Genomic DNA, 14,596 nt, shown 5'->3' with positions numbered 1-14,596 from the left:
TGCAGAAGGAGGCCATTCAGCCCATCAAGTCTGCACCGACCACAATCCCACCTAGGCCCTATCCACATAACTGCATGCATTTATCCTAGCTAGTCCCCCTGACACTAAGGGGCAATTTAGCATGGCCAATCCACCTAACCTGCACAGCTTTGGACTGTGGGAGGAAACCGGAGCACCCAGAGGAAACCCACGCAGACACGGGGAGAATGTGCAGAGTCCGCACAGACAGTGACCCAAGCCAGGAATCGAGACAGCAGTGCTAACCACTGTGCAGTCCCTATACCAGGGAACTGAAGGTGAAGTGACGCAGGGGTAGGGTAAAGAGCTTTAAAGTGAGAGAGAAGTTCCCCTTCAAGACGTACAGCATCCCATTTTGAGCATAAATTGGCACTGTTTCACCATTGAGGTGATGAGGAAAGGTTTTTTTCAGCCAGAGGGTGTTAGGGATCTGGATCTCACTGCCTGAAAAGATACCAGAGGCAGAAACCCTCAACTCATTTAAGAGGTACCTGGATATTCACCTCAAGTGCCGTAACCTGCCAGGCTACAGACCAAATGCTGGAAAGTGGGATTCGGCTGGGTGGCTCGTTTTCAGCCAGCACGGACACGATGGGCTAACTGGCCTCTTTCTGTGCCGTGAACTTTCTATGATTCTATGGTTTTGGGGGCGGGGACATTCTCGTGAGACACTAACTCGTAATTAAGTTGTTAAACTATTTCTTGTCCACATCAATTGACAATAAAAGACACAGAGGTTATATTTGCAATTGCTTGCATCTGGTTACTATCATTCTGTTCAATATTCCTAAAACAGAATCCTAACCCTCGTACAGAAGTAAAATAATGGATTTCTTTTTGAAAAGATATCGCATAAAGTCACAATTAAAAGAATTCTAACAACCTTGTTTTGCAACTAATATATTTATGGTCAGTCATTGATTCCCACAATCATTAATCACACCACATTGAACTGACAGATTACGTACTTGATGCACCTCTGCCCGGATAAGAAGATCAAGCTGAAAGCAGAGAGACCAGATTTCCACAGCCACCTGCTCACTGCTCAGTTGGATGGGTTGAAGGGGTTTCTTAATGTTAACATCCACTGGACACAAAGACAACAAATCACATGTTACATCATAAATATGCAAAGTTCACCCGCAAAACACACAAAAAAAAACTAAACCGGGTTGAATTTAATTTCTGCAAATGATAAGGGTGATTCTCCCAGCCCACTGCACTGCTCTAGCCATGGCTTCTATGCGTCTTCGAGCCAGGATTCCGAGCATCATCAGCTCCATGCTGGAAATTGGCACAACGCTGAGTTTAAATTTGATTTTAAGGGGCCACCCTATTAAATTATTTGATTGATTCACAGGTTTCTTTGAAAGAGTCTGGGACGTTGAGCGTTGATTAGGGAGCAGGCAGACACTTGAAATGTTGCATCCTATAACTAAATCTAGCATTAGTAAAAGAGTGGTCTCTGCTTTCCTACTTCACATTCAGAAGTTTAACACACCCCTCAAGGGCGGTAAAGGATGGGCAACAAATGTTGGTCTTGCCTGTCTCATAAAATAATTTTAAAAAGGTTCCATTCACTGACATAATTAATTATTACAGTCCATCACGCAAACCAGCCTCCCATCCATTGACTCCATCTACACTTCCCGCTGTCTCGGAAAAGCAGTCAACCATAATCAAGGACACCATGCACCCCAGACATTCTCTCTTCCACCTTCTTCCATGGGAAAAAGATACAAAAATTTGAAAGCACGTACTAACCGACTCAAGAACTGCTCTTCACTGCTGCCATCAGGCTTTTGAATGGACCTAGCATATCAATGAATCCCTACAGTACAGAAGGAGGCCATTGGGCCCATTGAGTCTGTACTCACAACAATCCCACACAGGCTCTATCCCCATTTATCCTGCTAAATTGTCCCTGACACTGAGGGGCAATTTAGCATGGCCAATCAACCTAACTTGCACATTTTGCGGTGTGGGAGGAAACCAGAGGACCCAGAAGAAACCCATGCAGACATGGGGAGAACATGCAAACTCCACACAGTCACCCAAGGCCTTCTCTATGAACGGTATGCTATTAGGCAGCTGTGCTAACCACCGTGGCAACCCGATCATAGAATCCCAACAGTGCACAAGGAGGCCATTCGGCCCATCGAATCTGCACCAAAAACAATCCCACCCTATCCCTGTAACCCCACATATTTACCCTGCGAAAGCCCCTGTCACTAAGGGACAATTTAGCATGGCCAATCCACCTAATCCACACATCTTTACAGTGATGTGGAGGTGCCGGCATTGGATTGGGGTGGGCACAGTAAGAAGCCTCACAACACCAGGTTAAAATCCAACAGGTTTATTTGGAATCACAAGCTTTCAGAGCACCGCTCCTTCATCAGGTGAGTGAACCATCTTTAGAGTGTGGGAGGAAACCAGAGCACCTGGAGGAAACCCACGCAGACATGAGGAGAACATGCAAACAGCACACAGACAGTCACCCGAATCCAGAATCGAATCTGGATCCCTGGCGCTATGAGGCAGCAGTGCTAACCACGGTGCAGCCCCTGACCTTAAACTGATCTTTCTCATAATTAATTAATTAATTCTCATAATTTTTAAAGTTTATTTATTAGTCACAAGTAAGGCTTACATTAACACTGCAATGAAGTTACTGTGAAAATCCCCCAGTCACCACAGTCCAACACCTGTTCGGGTCAATGCACCCTAACCAGCACGTCTTTCAGAATGTGGGAGGAAACCGGAGCACCCGGAGGAAACCCACGCAGACACGGGGGAGAACATGCAGACTCCGCACAGACAGTGGAGCCAAACCAGGAATCCAACCCGGGTCCCTGGCGCTGCGAGGCAGCAGTGCTAACCATTGTGCCACCGTGCCGCCCCCACACACCCCACCTTCTTCTGTCGGGGGAAAAAGACACAAAAGTCTGAGGTCACGTACCAACCGACTCAAGAACAGCTCCTTCCCTGCTGCTGCTGTCAGACTTTCGAATGGACCTACCTCGCATTGAGTTGATCTTTCTCTACACCCTAGCTATGACTGTAACACTACATTCTGCACTCTCTCCTTTCCTTCTCTATGAACGGTATGCTTTGTCTGTATAGTGCACAAGAACCAATACTCTTCACTGTATGCTAATACATGTGACAATAATAAATCAGATCAATACACTGGGCGTCTCCCACCTCTTGGGCAGCTGCAGGGACGGGATTAGCTATAACGCGTGGGGTTGAATGTCTGTCAGAGGAAGATTAATGATCGCGGTTGTGTATCTCGGTACCTCGGAAGCGCCGCTGGTAGGTGCAGGGCTCGCGCAGCGGCTCCGTCCTCCCCACTGCTGCCATCGTTACCAGGACAACCGGCAACCCGGACCCTAATCCCTGCTGCACCGGGTCACCCGGGGGAGGGTCACACAGGCCGCCAGCCCTTCCACCACGAAGCAACTTTCCTAATTTTAAATAGGGGGGGAACCCCCCTCTGTCATTAACTAAAGGTATCAGGGCCTGAGCGGTTGGAAATAGATCGTTCTTTTGATTTTTAATTTAAAAAAACAGGGTGTGTTACCGTCTAAACCTTCCGTGGAGGAAACATTAAAGAGACACTGTGTCAAGGGTTTTACTTTCTGAGAGGTTTGGTAATGTCAGGGATGCCTTTCCTCCTGCTCTGGTGAAGTCTCCAGTCGGGGAACCAGCCTTGAAGTTGAATTGTAACCGAAAGTGGGTTGGATTTGAGGAGAAACATCCATCTGGGAAGCTCCAATGGATACCTCAGACTAACCTGGTGTTGTGAGACTTCTTACTGTATTTTATGAGGGTCAGGACCCCAGCCACATTTACCAGGCATTTGGGATCTGTTTTACTCCCCCGTAGATATTTTATTCTGAGTCCTCATGGTTATTTTATTCTATTCATTTGGGAAGCAAACTGAGTAAGGAGGTGTGCAGGGGTGAGGGTCAGCTGGAAAATATTACCTGATTGTGTATCTGAACCCTCCTATCCACCACATGCTCTTCAAATCAGTAATACAGACAGCTACTGGTCCTGATTTATAAGTAACCTTGGTGTTCACAGCTATGGGATTACTGAGGAATATCTCGAGAATATTTTTACTGCATCCCCTCAAAAAGTTACAGCCTCGGGAAAGATGTTTCTCCACAGTTGGTACACAGGTACCAAATCTCTTGTGTTTCCACCCCAAACTGCTTCTGAGAAGCACAAATGTTTCCAATAGTTTAGGGAAAAATCAGGGTCCTGGAAACTTATCTTGCCATGATTTAAGGTGTTTTGCCACAAGTAAATGCCATTCAAAAAACAGAAAAAGTGCCAACAGCAGAAAGCCCTCAAAGAGTGAAAAGCAAAGTGAGGAGGATGATGAGGCGATGACCGATGACGAATGCGAATTAATCGATGCTGAATTTGAAGAAGTATTTCAAGAACAAATATCTCCCCTGCCTGAAGGAGGTCATAGAGTATTTATTGTTCATCCTGATGTAAAGTGGGGAGGAAAGAAGCAATATCTTACAACAGGTAAATTTGTTACTAACTAATGAAAACTAAGATTTTTATGGGAACTGTAATGCAGTGGCTAAGTTAATGGACTACTAATGCAGAAGCCTGGACTAATGACATAGTGACATGAGTTCTCACCGTAAAAACTAGGATTGAAATTCTTTTAATTAAATGAATGTAAAATAAAAAGCAAGTGCCATTGATAATGACCATGTGACTACTAGAATGTCATAAAAACATTTCTGGTTTTGCTACCTTTATTGATCTAATGTAAACATGACCCCAGACTCTCTGAAATGTGGTTGATTTTTAACTATCCTCTGAAATGGCCTAGCAAGCCAATTAGTTGTTAAAAAGGTGGCTCACTACCATTTCCTCACTGGCAATAAGGATGAGCGCTAAATGCTTTCATCAGGTCACCTACCTGAAATATATCCTCCACCCCCCCAACACACACCACCTCAACAACTACCTCTCCCCAACCACCTAAAATATGGCAGAACCCACTATCCTCTCCCTCCAGGGGTCCCGATCAACACGTTCCCCGCCCCCGCCCCCCTTTTTCCCTCCACACAAATATAACCCCCACACAAGAAAAAACTAACATAAATAATAATAAGAAAAGGCCCAGGAGACAAGAAGACAACAAGCCACAATATAAGGGCAAGGCATCACAAAGGCAACAAGTGCTGGACATGAGCCGAATGAAAAGAAGCAGACCAAGAAGAAAAGGGGACATGTCCTCGCTCTGTCCCATCTCTATCTCATCCTTTCATTGAATCATGTCCATATGGTCTCTGCAAGAGTGGTTCACCTAGTGCTACACCCCTCCCTCTTTTCTCAGTAGCACTGGAAATTCTTCCCTTTCTGATAATGATCCAATTCTCTTTTGAAAGCCATGATTTAATCTGCCTCCACTGCACTGTCAGAAGCAGTGATCCTCACCAGTCACTGCGGAAATAAGCTTCTACTCGTTGCCTTTGGCAGTTAATGAGCCTATTAAACTGTCACTCCTCTGAGTGATGTGTGTCTGTACCTCCAGGTTTATCTGTTCCCCTACATATTTAGATACCTATTTTCCAAAGGGTAGGAGGCCTCTTTAATCTTCGTACCAATATGCATGATCACACACTTTAGATATAGGATTGACAGTTGCAATAAATTTGCATTAGTTCAAATTATAATTTGTATTCTTAGGATAAGTGGTAGCAAATTTAAAACAGAGTTGAGGAGGAACTACTTCTCCCAAAGGGTTGTGAATCTGTGGAATTTGCTACCCCAAAATGCAGTGGATGCTGGGACAGAGAGTAAATTTAAGGAGGAGCTGGACAGAGTTTTGATTGATAATGGGTTGAAGGGCGGCACGGTAGTACAGTGGTTAGCACTGCTGCTTCACAGCTCCAGGGTCCCGGGTTCGATTCCCGGCTCGGGTCACTGTCTGTGTGGAGTTTGCACATTCTCCTCGTGTCTGCGTGGGTTTCCTCCGGGTGCTCCGGTTTCCTCCCACAGTCCAAAGATGTGCGGGTTAGGTTGATTGGCCAGGTTAGAAATTGCCCCTTAGAGTCCTGAGATGCGTAGGTTAGAGGGATTAGCGGGTAAAATATGGGATTGTGGTCGGTGCAGACTCGATGGGCCGAATGGCCTCCTTCTGCACTGTAGGGTTTCTATGATTTCTATGGTTACGGGGAGAAGGAGACAGGAAAATGGGGATGAGGAGCATATCGGCCATGATCGAATGGCGGAGTGGACTTGGTAGGCCGAATGGCCTAATTCTGCTCCTAGATCTTATGAACTTATATTAAAGAGTACTAAGAACCGTACAGCACAGGAACAGCCAGATGGGAGAATCGCCCCCTTTGTGTCTGATCGTGCTTGTGTTTTGGAGACGTGCATCAATCAACACTGTGACTCGGGTCATAATCACCTACTTTCATCAAAACCGTATAGATATTCTTGCCTTACACAATTTGTTGTTTATTCACTCCTACGTTTTTAATAATCTTTTCAGCCTTGTGAGTGCTTTGCAGAATAGATTGGGTTTTTAATATAAAACTTAAAGCACAAAATGCTGGGAATACTGGCAGCTTCTGTGGAGAGAGAAAAACAGAAAGTTAGCATTTTGAGCTCCGTGACCTTTTGTCGTAATGTTTCGTTTTCCACAGATGCTGCTTTATCTGCTCAGCATTCCCCGCATTTTCTGGGTTTTTTTGGATTTCCAACAAATGCAGTGTTTTGCTTATGGATTGGGATTTTGAATGGTTTCTGTTTTTAAACAAGAGGAATGCTAAATCAGCAGCCTTCTCATTTGCCCGCAAGCATCTTTAAACAGAACCTTAATAGTCTAGGCCAGCTGCTATTATGCGCTGTATATATTCACTGGTGTTTCAACTCTGCCCTTTCTTTCTTTACAAGGTGAACTTCAGATGGCTGAAGCAGTCGCTCTTGTGAACACTCTGCCCAACTGGCTTGTTGTCGATAAGGTTATTCTTTCTACAAAAAGTCCAGACAACAAATTCATTTTTGGCAAAGGCAATTTTCAGACTCTTACAGGTAACTTGACTGACTTTCTTAATGATAAAATGTTGAGCTAAAACCCACAGGCTTCTAAATTCCATTCCTTGAAAGGTATAATTTGAAAGTGACAATGGTTGTAGCTTAATGCAGGTTTTCCCAGTGGTTAAGAAATTATTCTTTAAATGTCTTCTTCCATCTTAATTAGAGTGCATTTTTAAGAAATATATTCCGGACAAATGTATTTTATGAAGTTTTGTCACACACGACTACATGAGATGCACTAGACCGCTGTAAGAACGGCTGAACACATTTGTAGTGTTGCACTGTTAGTGGATCGAGCTGTTTTAGCAACGCTTTGTTACAGTTTTAAAAAAGAAAGCAACGTCTTTCACAGCCTCTTTGTGTTCCAAAACACTTTGCAGAAAATTATGTTGTTTGAAGTGCAGTCATTGTTGTAATGTAATTTAAATGCTACTGTCTTGCAGAAAAAATAAAAGGGCTGCCACAGATTACTGCAGTGTTTATGAACGTTGAACGCCTATCTGCAGTATCAGAGGTAAAGAAGTTTCCCCCAACCGGAATATATAATGTAAAAGTAATAACTGATCAAATGTGTGGATTGATGCATAATAATTGGTAGCAAGCAGCAAGGCAAAGGGCAGCATTGCTGTCTCACAGCGCCAGGGTCCTGGGTTCGATTCCTGGCTTGGGTCACTGTCTGTGTGGAGTTTGCATGCTCTCCCTGTGTCTGCATGGGTTTCCTCCGGGTGCTCCAGTTTCCTCCCACTGTCCTGAAAGACGTGCTGGTTAGGTGCATTGGACATGCTAAATTCTCCCTCAGTGTACCTGAACAGGCGCTGGAGTGTGGCGACTAGGAGATTTTCAGTTTTACTAATAGTGACACTAATAAATAAACTTAAGTGGTTAAGTTGTAAGTCACAGAGGGGGAAGTTCAGAAAGTTCTTATAATACTGGGGGTAGCTGAGATTTAAAAACGTGCTTTAAACCATTCCTTGGTTCCTGTCATTTTGTAATTTTCCTCACAGTTTTGGGTCTATTATTATACCAGGGTGGGTATTGGTTGTCGATCAGCTGCATGTTTTGAGCGCAGACTTCCAACACTTATTGTTACTGCAAGTCCATGAAAAAAGACTTGTGATTAGTGGTGAGGTCATGTTCTGATGTGATACTCCTTCATTAGGCTGTCCTAGGTTTGACTTTGATTCTATGCTGGCTTAACTGACCACAGCCCTGAATACAGTCGAAAGGCCATAGCTGGTCTTAAAGTCAGCTGATGTCCCTGTTACTGATCATTATGGAATCCCTACAGTGCAGAAGGAGGCCATTCGGCCCATCGAGTCTGCACCAACCACAATCCCACCCAACCTCTATCCCCTGTATTTACGCTAGTAGCCCCCCTGACACTAAGGGGCAATTTACCATGGCCAATCAACCTAACCCGCACATTTTTGGACTGTGGGAGGAAACCGGAGCACCCGGAGGAAACCCTTGCAGACACAAGGCGAATATGCAAACTCCGCACAGACGATGACCCAAGCCAGGAATCGAACCTGGGTCCCTGGCGCTGTGAGGCAGCAGTGCTAACCACTGTGCCGCCAAGATTATCCAGCAATCTCTGGCCACTGCAAAGTGCAGGTTTGTGGCCATTGGGCGATCAGGCTTGGGTGTCAATGCTCTCGTTGGCTGAGCTCGCACGTTTGGACAAGGTATTGAAAGGAAGCTTAAGGAGCAGTATAAAACTGATTCAATTCTGGGCATAGATGCTACCAGACAACATTCAGTCCAATACCTTGGAGCAATCTAATAAACTACAGAGTCAAATATATATTTTAGAAGCTTTGTGCTGCTGCAAATAGATTTTGGACAACCAGCATCATTTTGGTCAATATATTTGCTGCTACTGGTGGTGTTACCTGTATTTTGTGTTGTGACAAACCATTATTTAGATTTTGTAAACATGGAGAATTGATTATAAAACCATTCAGAAAAAAATTCATAACTTGAATTGTTTCATTTTTTTCCTCGAATTGTCAGTTAATGAGAGTTTTAGACTATCCTCAAATTGCCACACAAGTGTCAGGAAATGACTATCTCCAACAAGAGAGAATCTAACCATCTCACTACATTCTGTAACCTAGAAGGACAAGGGCACCAGATGCACGGGAATAACACCACCTGCAAGTTCCCCTTCAAGCCACACACCATCCTGATTTACAAATATTATTGCCGTTCCTTCGCTGTCACTGGATTAAAATCCTGGAACTGCCTTTCTATCTGCGCTGTGAATCTACACACATCAGATGGACTGCGGCAGTTCAAGAAGGTGACCCTCGCCCACCTCCTCAAGGGCATTTGGGGATAGGCAACAAATGCTGGCCTTGCCAGTGATGTCCACATCCCATGAAAGAATTTTTTTAAAAGCTTACTTTCAAAAGTCTTCGTACCATTCTTTGTTCCATTGTTACAGAATCAAACAACACATATGGAGGCTGTAACTGTTTGATATTTCATTCTGATTATTCTACGTTGTGTAAAATGCAATTAAGTAAAATATTTCCTTTGTCTTTGTTAGAAAGAGTTGGAATCTGCCTGGGGAGTCAAAGTGTTTGATAGGTATTCTGTTGTCCTTCACATCTTCCGTTGCAATGCTCGGACCAAAGAGGCCAAACTGCAGATCGCGTTGGCTGAGATTCCGTACTTGAGGTAAGGGTTTGATTTCCTAAAACTTTAACAGTACTATATTAACTGATCGTAGCGTGGGAGGAATGGCTGGTACAATTAGTTGAAACAAATTGTCCTCTGTGCTGCAAGAGACAGATATAAATTCAGTTTGAAAGTGGGTTTGTCGGTTCGCTTTTAAGAGTGAATAGAAAATTAAATTTAGGTGGCTTTAATCCTTTAATTCAACCAACTCAAGAACAGCTTCTTCCCTGCTGGTCCTATCACACATTAAGCTGATCTTTCTCCTCACTCTATCAGTAACTGCAACATTATATTCTGTACCTTATCCTTTCCTTCTCCCCTATGTACTCTATGAATGGTATGTTTTGTCTGTATAGCTCGCAAGAAACAATGCTTTTCACTGTATCCCCAATACATGTGACAATAATAAATCAATTCAGTTCAGTTCCCAGCTTGCTTTCAAATTCACAGCATAACCTGTAAGTAAGTATTAATATATACATCTCACTCATGTAAGAATGTGCTTCCAGTTTGCAAATAGGAAAAAGTTTAGGCATTTGAGCTTGTTGTCAATGATTTGCTTTTCATTAGCTCAGAGAATAGGATGCACATTCAAAAGTTTTACTTTCCTCCAGCACAGCCTCGCCTTTTCATCTCAATAACAAGTGCATTCAACAAATAAGCCTCTAATGAATGATCTTGCGTAAAACTTCCAGCAGCCAAAAAAAATCTGATGAACATGGGGTTTCCTTTTGCGATTGGAAATCCTGGGCAGCTCTTTGTAGAAGTATGCTTCAGAACCGGCTGCTGTCTCTCTCTGCCCAGTGCCTGAATTCCACTCCCAAAACCTGAAGTGCTCACTGATGTAAGTCTTAGTTTCTTTAGTAAGTAGTCTCACAACACCAGGTTAAAGTCCAACAGGTTTATTTGGTAGCACAAGCCACTAGCTTTTGGAGATTTCCCCTTCATCAGGTGAGTGAAGAGTTCGGTTCACAAACAGGGCATATATAGACACAAACTCAATTACAAGATAATGGTTGGAATGCGAGTCTTAACAGGTAATCAAGTCTTTACAGATGCAGACAATGTGAGTGGAGAGAGGGTTAAGCACAGGTTAAAGAGATGTGAATTGTCTCCAGCCAGGACAGTTAGTGAGATTTTGCAAACCCAGGCAAGTTGTGGGGGGTCACAGATAGTGTGACATGAACCCAAGATCCCAGTTGAGGCCATCTCGTGTGCGGAACTTGGCTATCAGATTCTGCATTGTCATGTGTCGTGAAGGCCACCTTGGCTAATACTTACCTGAAAATCAGAGACTGAATGCCCTTGACTGCTGGTGTTCCCTGACAGAAAGGGAACACTCCTGTCTGGTGATTGAGCGGTGTCCATTCACCCGTTGTCATAGCATCTGCATGTTTTCCCCAACGTACCATGCCTCGGGACATCCTTTCCTGCAGCGTATCAGGTAGACAATGTTGACCGAGTCACAAGAGTATATACCGTGTATCTGGTGGATGGTGTTCTCACGTGAGATGATGGCGTCCGTGTCAATGATCCGGCACGTCTTGCAGAGGTTGTATGGTGTCGTGGTCACTGTTCTCCTGAAGGCTGGGTAGTTTGCTGCGCACAATGGTCTGTTAAAGGTTGTACGGCTGTTTGAAGGCAAGTAGTGGAGATGTGGGGATGGCCTTGGCGAGATGTTCGTCTTTGTCGATGACATGTTGAAGGCTCCGGAGAAGATGTGTAGCTTCTCCGCTCCAGGGAAGTACTGGACGACGGAGGGTACTCTGTCCACCGTGTCCCGTGTTTGTCTTCTGAGGAGGTCTCTGTGACACATTGGAACTGTCGATCGATGAGTTGAGCGCCATATCCTGGTCTTACGAGGGTGTCTTTCAGCGTCTGTAGGTGTCTGTTGCGATCCTCCTCATCTGAGCAGATCCTGTGTATACAGAGGGTTTGTCCGTAGGGGATGACTTCTTTAATGTGTTTAGGGTGGAAGCTGGAGAAGTGGAGCATCGTGAGGTTATCCGTGGGCTTGCGGTACAGTGAAGTGCTGAGGTGACCGTCCTTAATGGAGATGCATGTGTCCAAAAATGCAACCGATTCTGGAGAGTCGTCCATGATGAGTCTGATGATGGGATGGAACTTGTTGATGTCATCATATAGTTGTTTCAGTGATTGTTCACCATGAGTCCAAAGGAAGAAAATGTCATCAATGTATCTAGTGTATAGCATCGGTTGAAGGTCCTGTGCGGTGAACACAGACCTCGTAAGAACAGGATATGGTGCTCAACTCATTGATCGACAGTTCTGACGTGCCACAGTGAAAAACCGCACAGACCTCCTCAGAAGACAAACACGGGACACGGCGGACAGAGTACCCTTCGTCATCCAGTACTTCCCCGGAGCCTTCAGCATGTTATCGATGAAGATGAACATCTCGCCAAGGCCATCCCCACATCTCCACTTCTGGCCTTCAAACAACCGCGCAACCTCAAACAGACCATTGTCCGCAGCAACCTACCCAGCCTTCAGGAGAACAGTGACCATGACACCACACAACCCTGCCACAGCAACCTTTGCAAGACGTGCCAGATCATCGACACGGATGCCATCATCTCACGTGAGAACACCATCCACCAGGTACACGTTACATACTCTTGTGACTCAGCCAACATTGTCCACCTGATAAGCTGCAGGAAAGGATGTCCTGAGGCATGGTACATTGGTGAGACCATGCAGACGCTACGACAACGGATGAATGAACACCGCTCAACAATCACCAGACAGGAGTGTTCCCTTCCTGTCGGGGAACACTTCAGCAGTCAAGGGCATTCAGCCTCTGAACTTTGGGTAAGCGTTCTCCAACGTGGCCTTCACGACACATGACAACGCAGAATCGCCGAGCAGAAGCTGATAGCCAAGTTCCGCACAAATGAAGACGGCCTCAACCAGGATCTTGGGTTCATGTCACACTATCTGTAACCCCAATGACTTGCCTGGGCTTGCAAAATCTCACTAACAGTCCTGGCTGGAGACAATACACATCTCTTTAACCTGTGCTTAACCCTCTCTCCACTCACATTGTCTGCCTCTGTAAAGACTTGACTACCTGTTAAGACTCGCATTCCAACCATTATCTTGTAAATGAGTTTGTGTCTATATATGCCCTGTTTGTGAACTGAACTCTTCACTCACCTGATGAAGGGGCAACGCTCCGAAAGCTCGTGCTACCAAATAAACTGTTGGACTTTAACCTGGCATTGTGAGACTACTTACTGTGCCCATCCCAGTTCAACGTTGGCAACTCCACATCATTAGTTTCTTTAAGCTTCTCAGTTGCCTGATTGTGCTTTGCTGAAGGAACCATGAATGAGAGATTCCATACCAAAGTACAGAGAGACTAAGTTGCATCACAAACACATCTATTTTTTTAAAAAGGGCACATTCAGCAGCATAGTGTCTGTGTGTTTGCGTGCGTGTTGGGGAGAATACACTGATTATTTTTCATTTTATTTTATTCTTCTTGAGCATGATTTTTATCTTTACAGATGTGCTTACTCTGGGCATGTTTTGCAACAATGCGTTTCAAAGAGGGCTTGCAGCAATATAACTGCTTCTGATGGCGATGTTATGCTGTTAATCCATTTGAATATTGCTTTGCCCTTACTTGGCAGGTCCCAGCTGAGAAATGAAGTGGCTCACTTAGACCAACAAGGCGGTGGCTCCAGGTACATTATGGGATCAGGTAATATTTCCACTGTAATAGGTTTGCTATACTAGATTATTGACCAATATTATCAGTTCAATCTGGTACATTCTTACGACTCTGGATTGCAGGTTTTCAGTGTGGATTTGATGTTTCTGCTTCACATAATGTTTTAAGTATTAGCCAATACCAATACGTCAGTAGAAAGAAGATGCTCAACTTGGCCAGTATTGTTTTTGATGATGTAGATTCTGCTGTGGGACAGCTTCCAACCCTACATAAAGGAACCATAAAAGCAAAAGAGTTTTAATCATTTCAGGACTTGGGTGAAGGGGGGGTTAAAGGGTTGATTGCCTCTGACGGTCCTTAATCCTAGTGTTCATCTCTGTTTCTCACCACAGATACTGCCTGAATTGTTGAGTATTTCCAGCATTTTTGTTTTTATCGCTAATCCTAGTATTCTGATATGTCTGTATTTCTCTTCACACCAACTCCATCTATTTTGACAGAGCTTCTTGTACCATTCTCTTAAATCGCTTCTTTACCCCTCTGCCTTACAATATTACTTCCCATGTTCAGAGGCTTCAATAAGACTTGTCCAGGTTGCCAGTGTTTGGTTCATTTTCAATGTTATGTGGTGTCTTGAAGAATTATGCTGTGCTAAAGTTGCTGATGGTGCAAGTTGGTGTTGATGGAAGTACCTTCTCTCTCAGTTCATTCAGACTCTGCAGCTCACATTCTCACCTGCACCGAATCCCACAGTCCCAACTCTCCTTCCAAGCTTGCAATTAGTAATAAAGTTGGACTTTCCTACATCTACAAGGCACAAGTCAAAATTGTGAAGGAATTTTCTCACTTGCCTGGTCAAGTGCAGCTCCAACAACACTCAAAAAGCTCAGTAGTCCATTTGCAAAGCAGTCCATTTGATTGGCACCCCATCCACTCCCACCACCACCAGCACACTGTGGTAACAGATGGTGGAATTTGAATTTAAATTTTAAAAAATCTGGAATTAAGAACCTACTGATAATCATGAAACCATTGCCGATTGTCAGAAAAACCCATCTGGTTCACCAGTGTCCTTTAGGGAAGGAAATCTGCCATCCTTACCTGGTCTGGCCT

At 44.3% G+C, this 14,596-nt stretch overlaps 2 protein-coding genes across 3 annotated transcripts in view; one reads left to right on the top strand and one right to left on the bottom strand.

The window, feature by feature from the left end:
• The window catches only part of LOC144499870 (uncharacterized), a 20,218-nt gene extending 16,653 nt beyond the window's left edge, over nucleotides 1-3,565 (bottom strand). The window contains exons 1-2 of the mRNA XM_078222469.1: nucleotides 3,321-3,565; nucleotides 987-1,105 (exon numbers count right to left, since the gene is read on the bottom strand). Of these exons, the coding sequence (XP_078078595.1) occupies nucleotides 987-1,105; nucleotides 3,321-3,384 (183 nt within the window). The 5' untranslated portion in view covers nucleotides 3,385-3,565. The remainder of the gene's footprint in view (nucleotides 1-986; nucleotides 1,106-3,320) is intronic.
• gtpbp6 (GTP binding protein 6) overlaps nucleotides 3,431-14,596 on the top strand; it is a 27,250-nt gene continuing 16,084 nt past the window's right edge. For both annotated transcript variants that reach the window (XR_013498903.1, XM_078222467.1), the window contains exons 1-5: nucleotides 3,431-4,566; nucleotides 6,961-7,098; nucleotides 7,548-7,618; nucleotides 9,656-9,786; nucleotides 13,443-13,513. Coding sequence is in view for 1 of the 2 variants with exons in the window: in XM_078222467.1 (XP_078078593.1) it covers nucleotides 4,113-4,566; nucleotides 6,961-7,098; nucleotides 7,548-7,618; nucleotides 9,656-9,786; nucleotides 13,443-13,513 (865 nt within the window). In the remaining variant the exon portion in view is untranslated. The remainder of the gene's footprint in view (nucleotides 4,567-6,960; nucleotides 7,099-7,547; nucleotides 7,619-9,655; nucleotides 9,787-13,442; nucleotides 13,514-14,596) is intronic.

The sequence above is a fragment of the Mustelus asterias genome, chromosome 10, assembly GCF_964213995.1.
Source record: "Mustelus asterias chromosome 10, sMusAst1.hap1.1, whole genome shotgun sequence".
In the NCBI taxonomy this organism is placed as follows: domain Eukaryota; kingdom Metazoa; phylum Chordata; class Chondrichthyes; order Carcharhiniformes; family Triakidae; genus Mustelus; species Mustelus asterias.
This window is presented reverse-complemented; position numbering and strand designations above follow the sequence as displayed.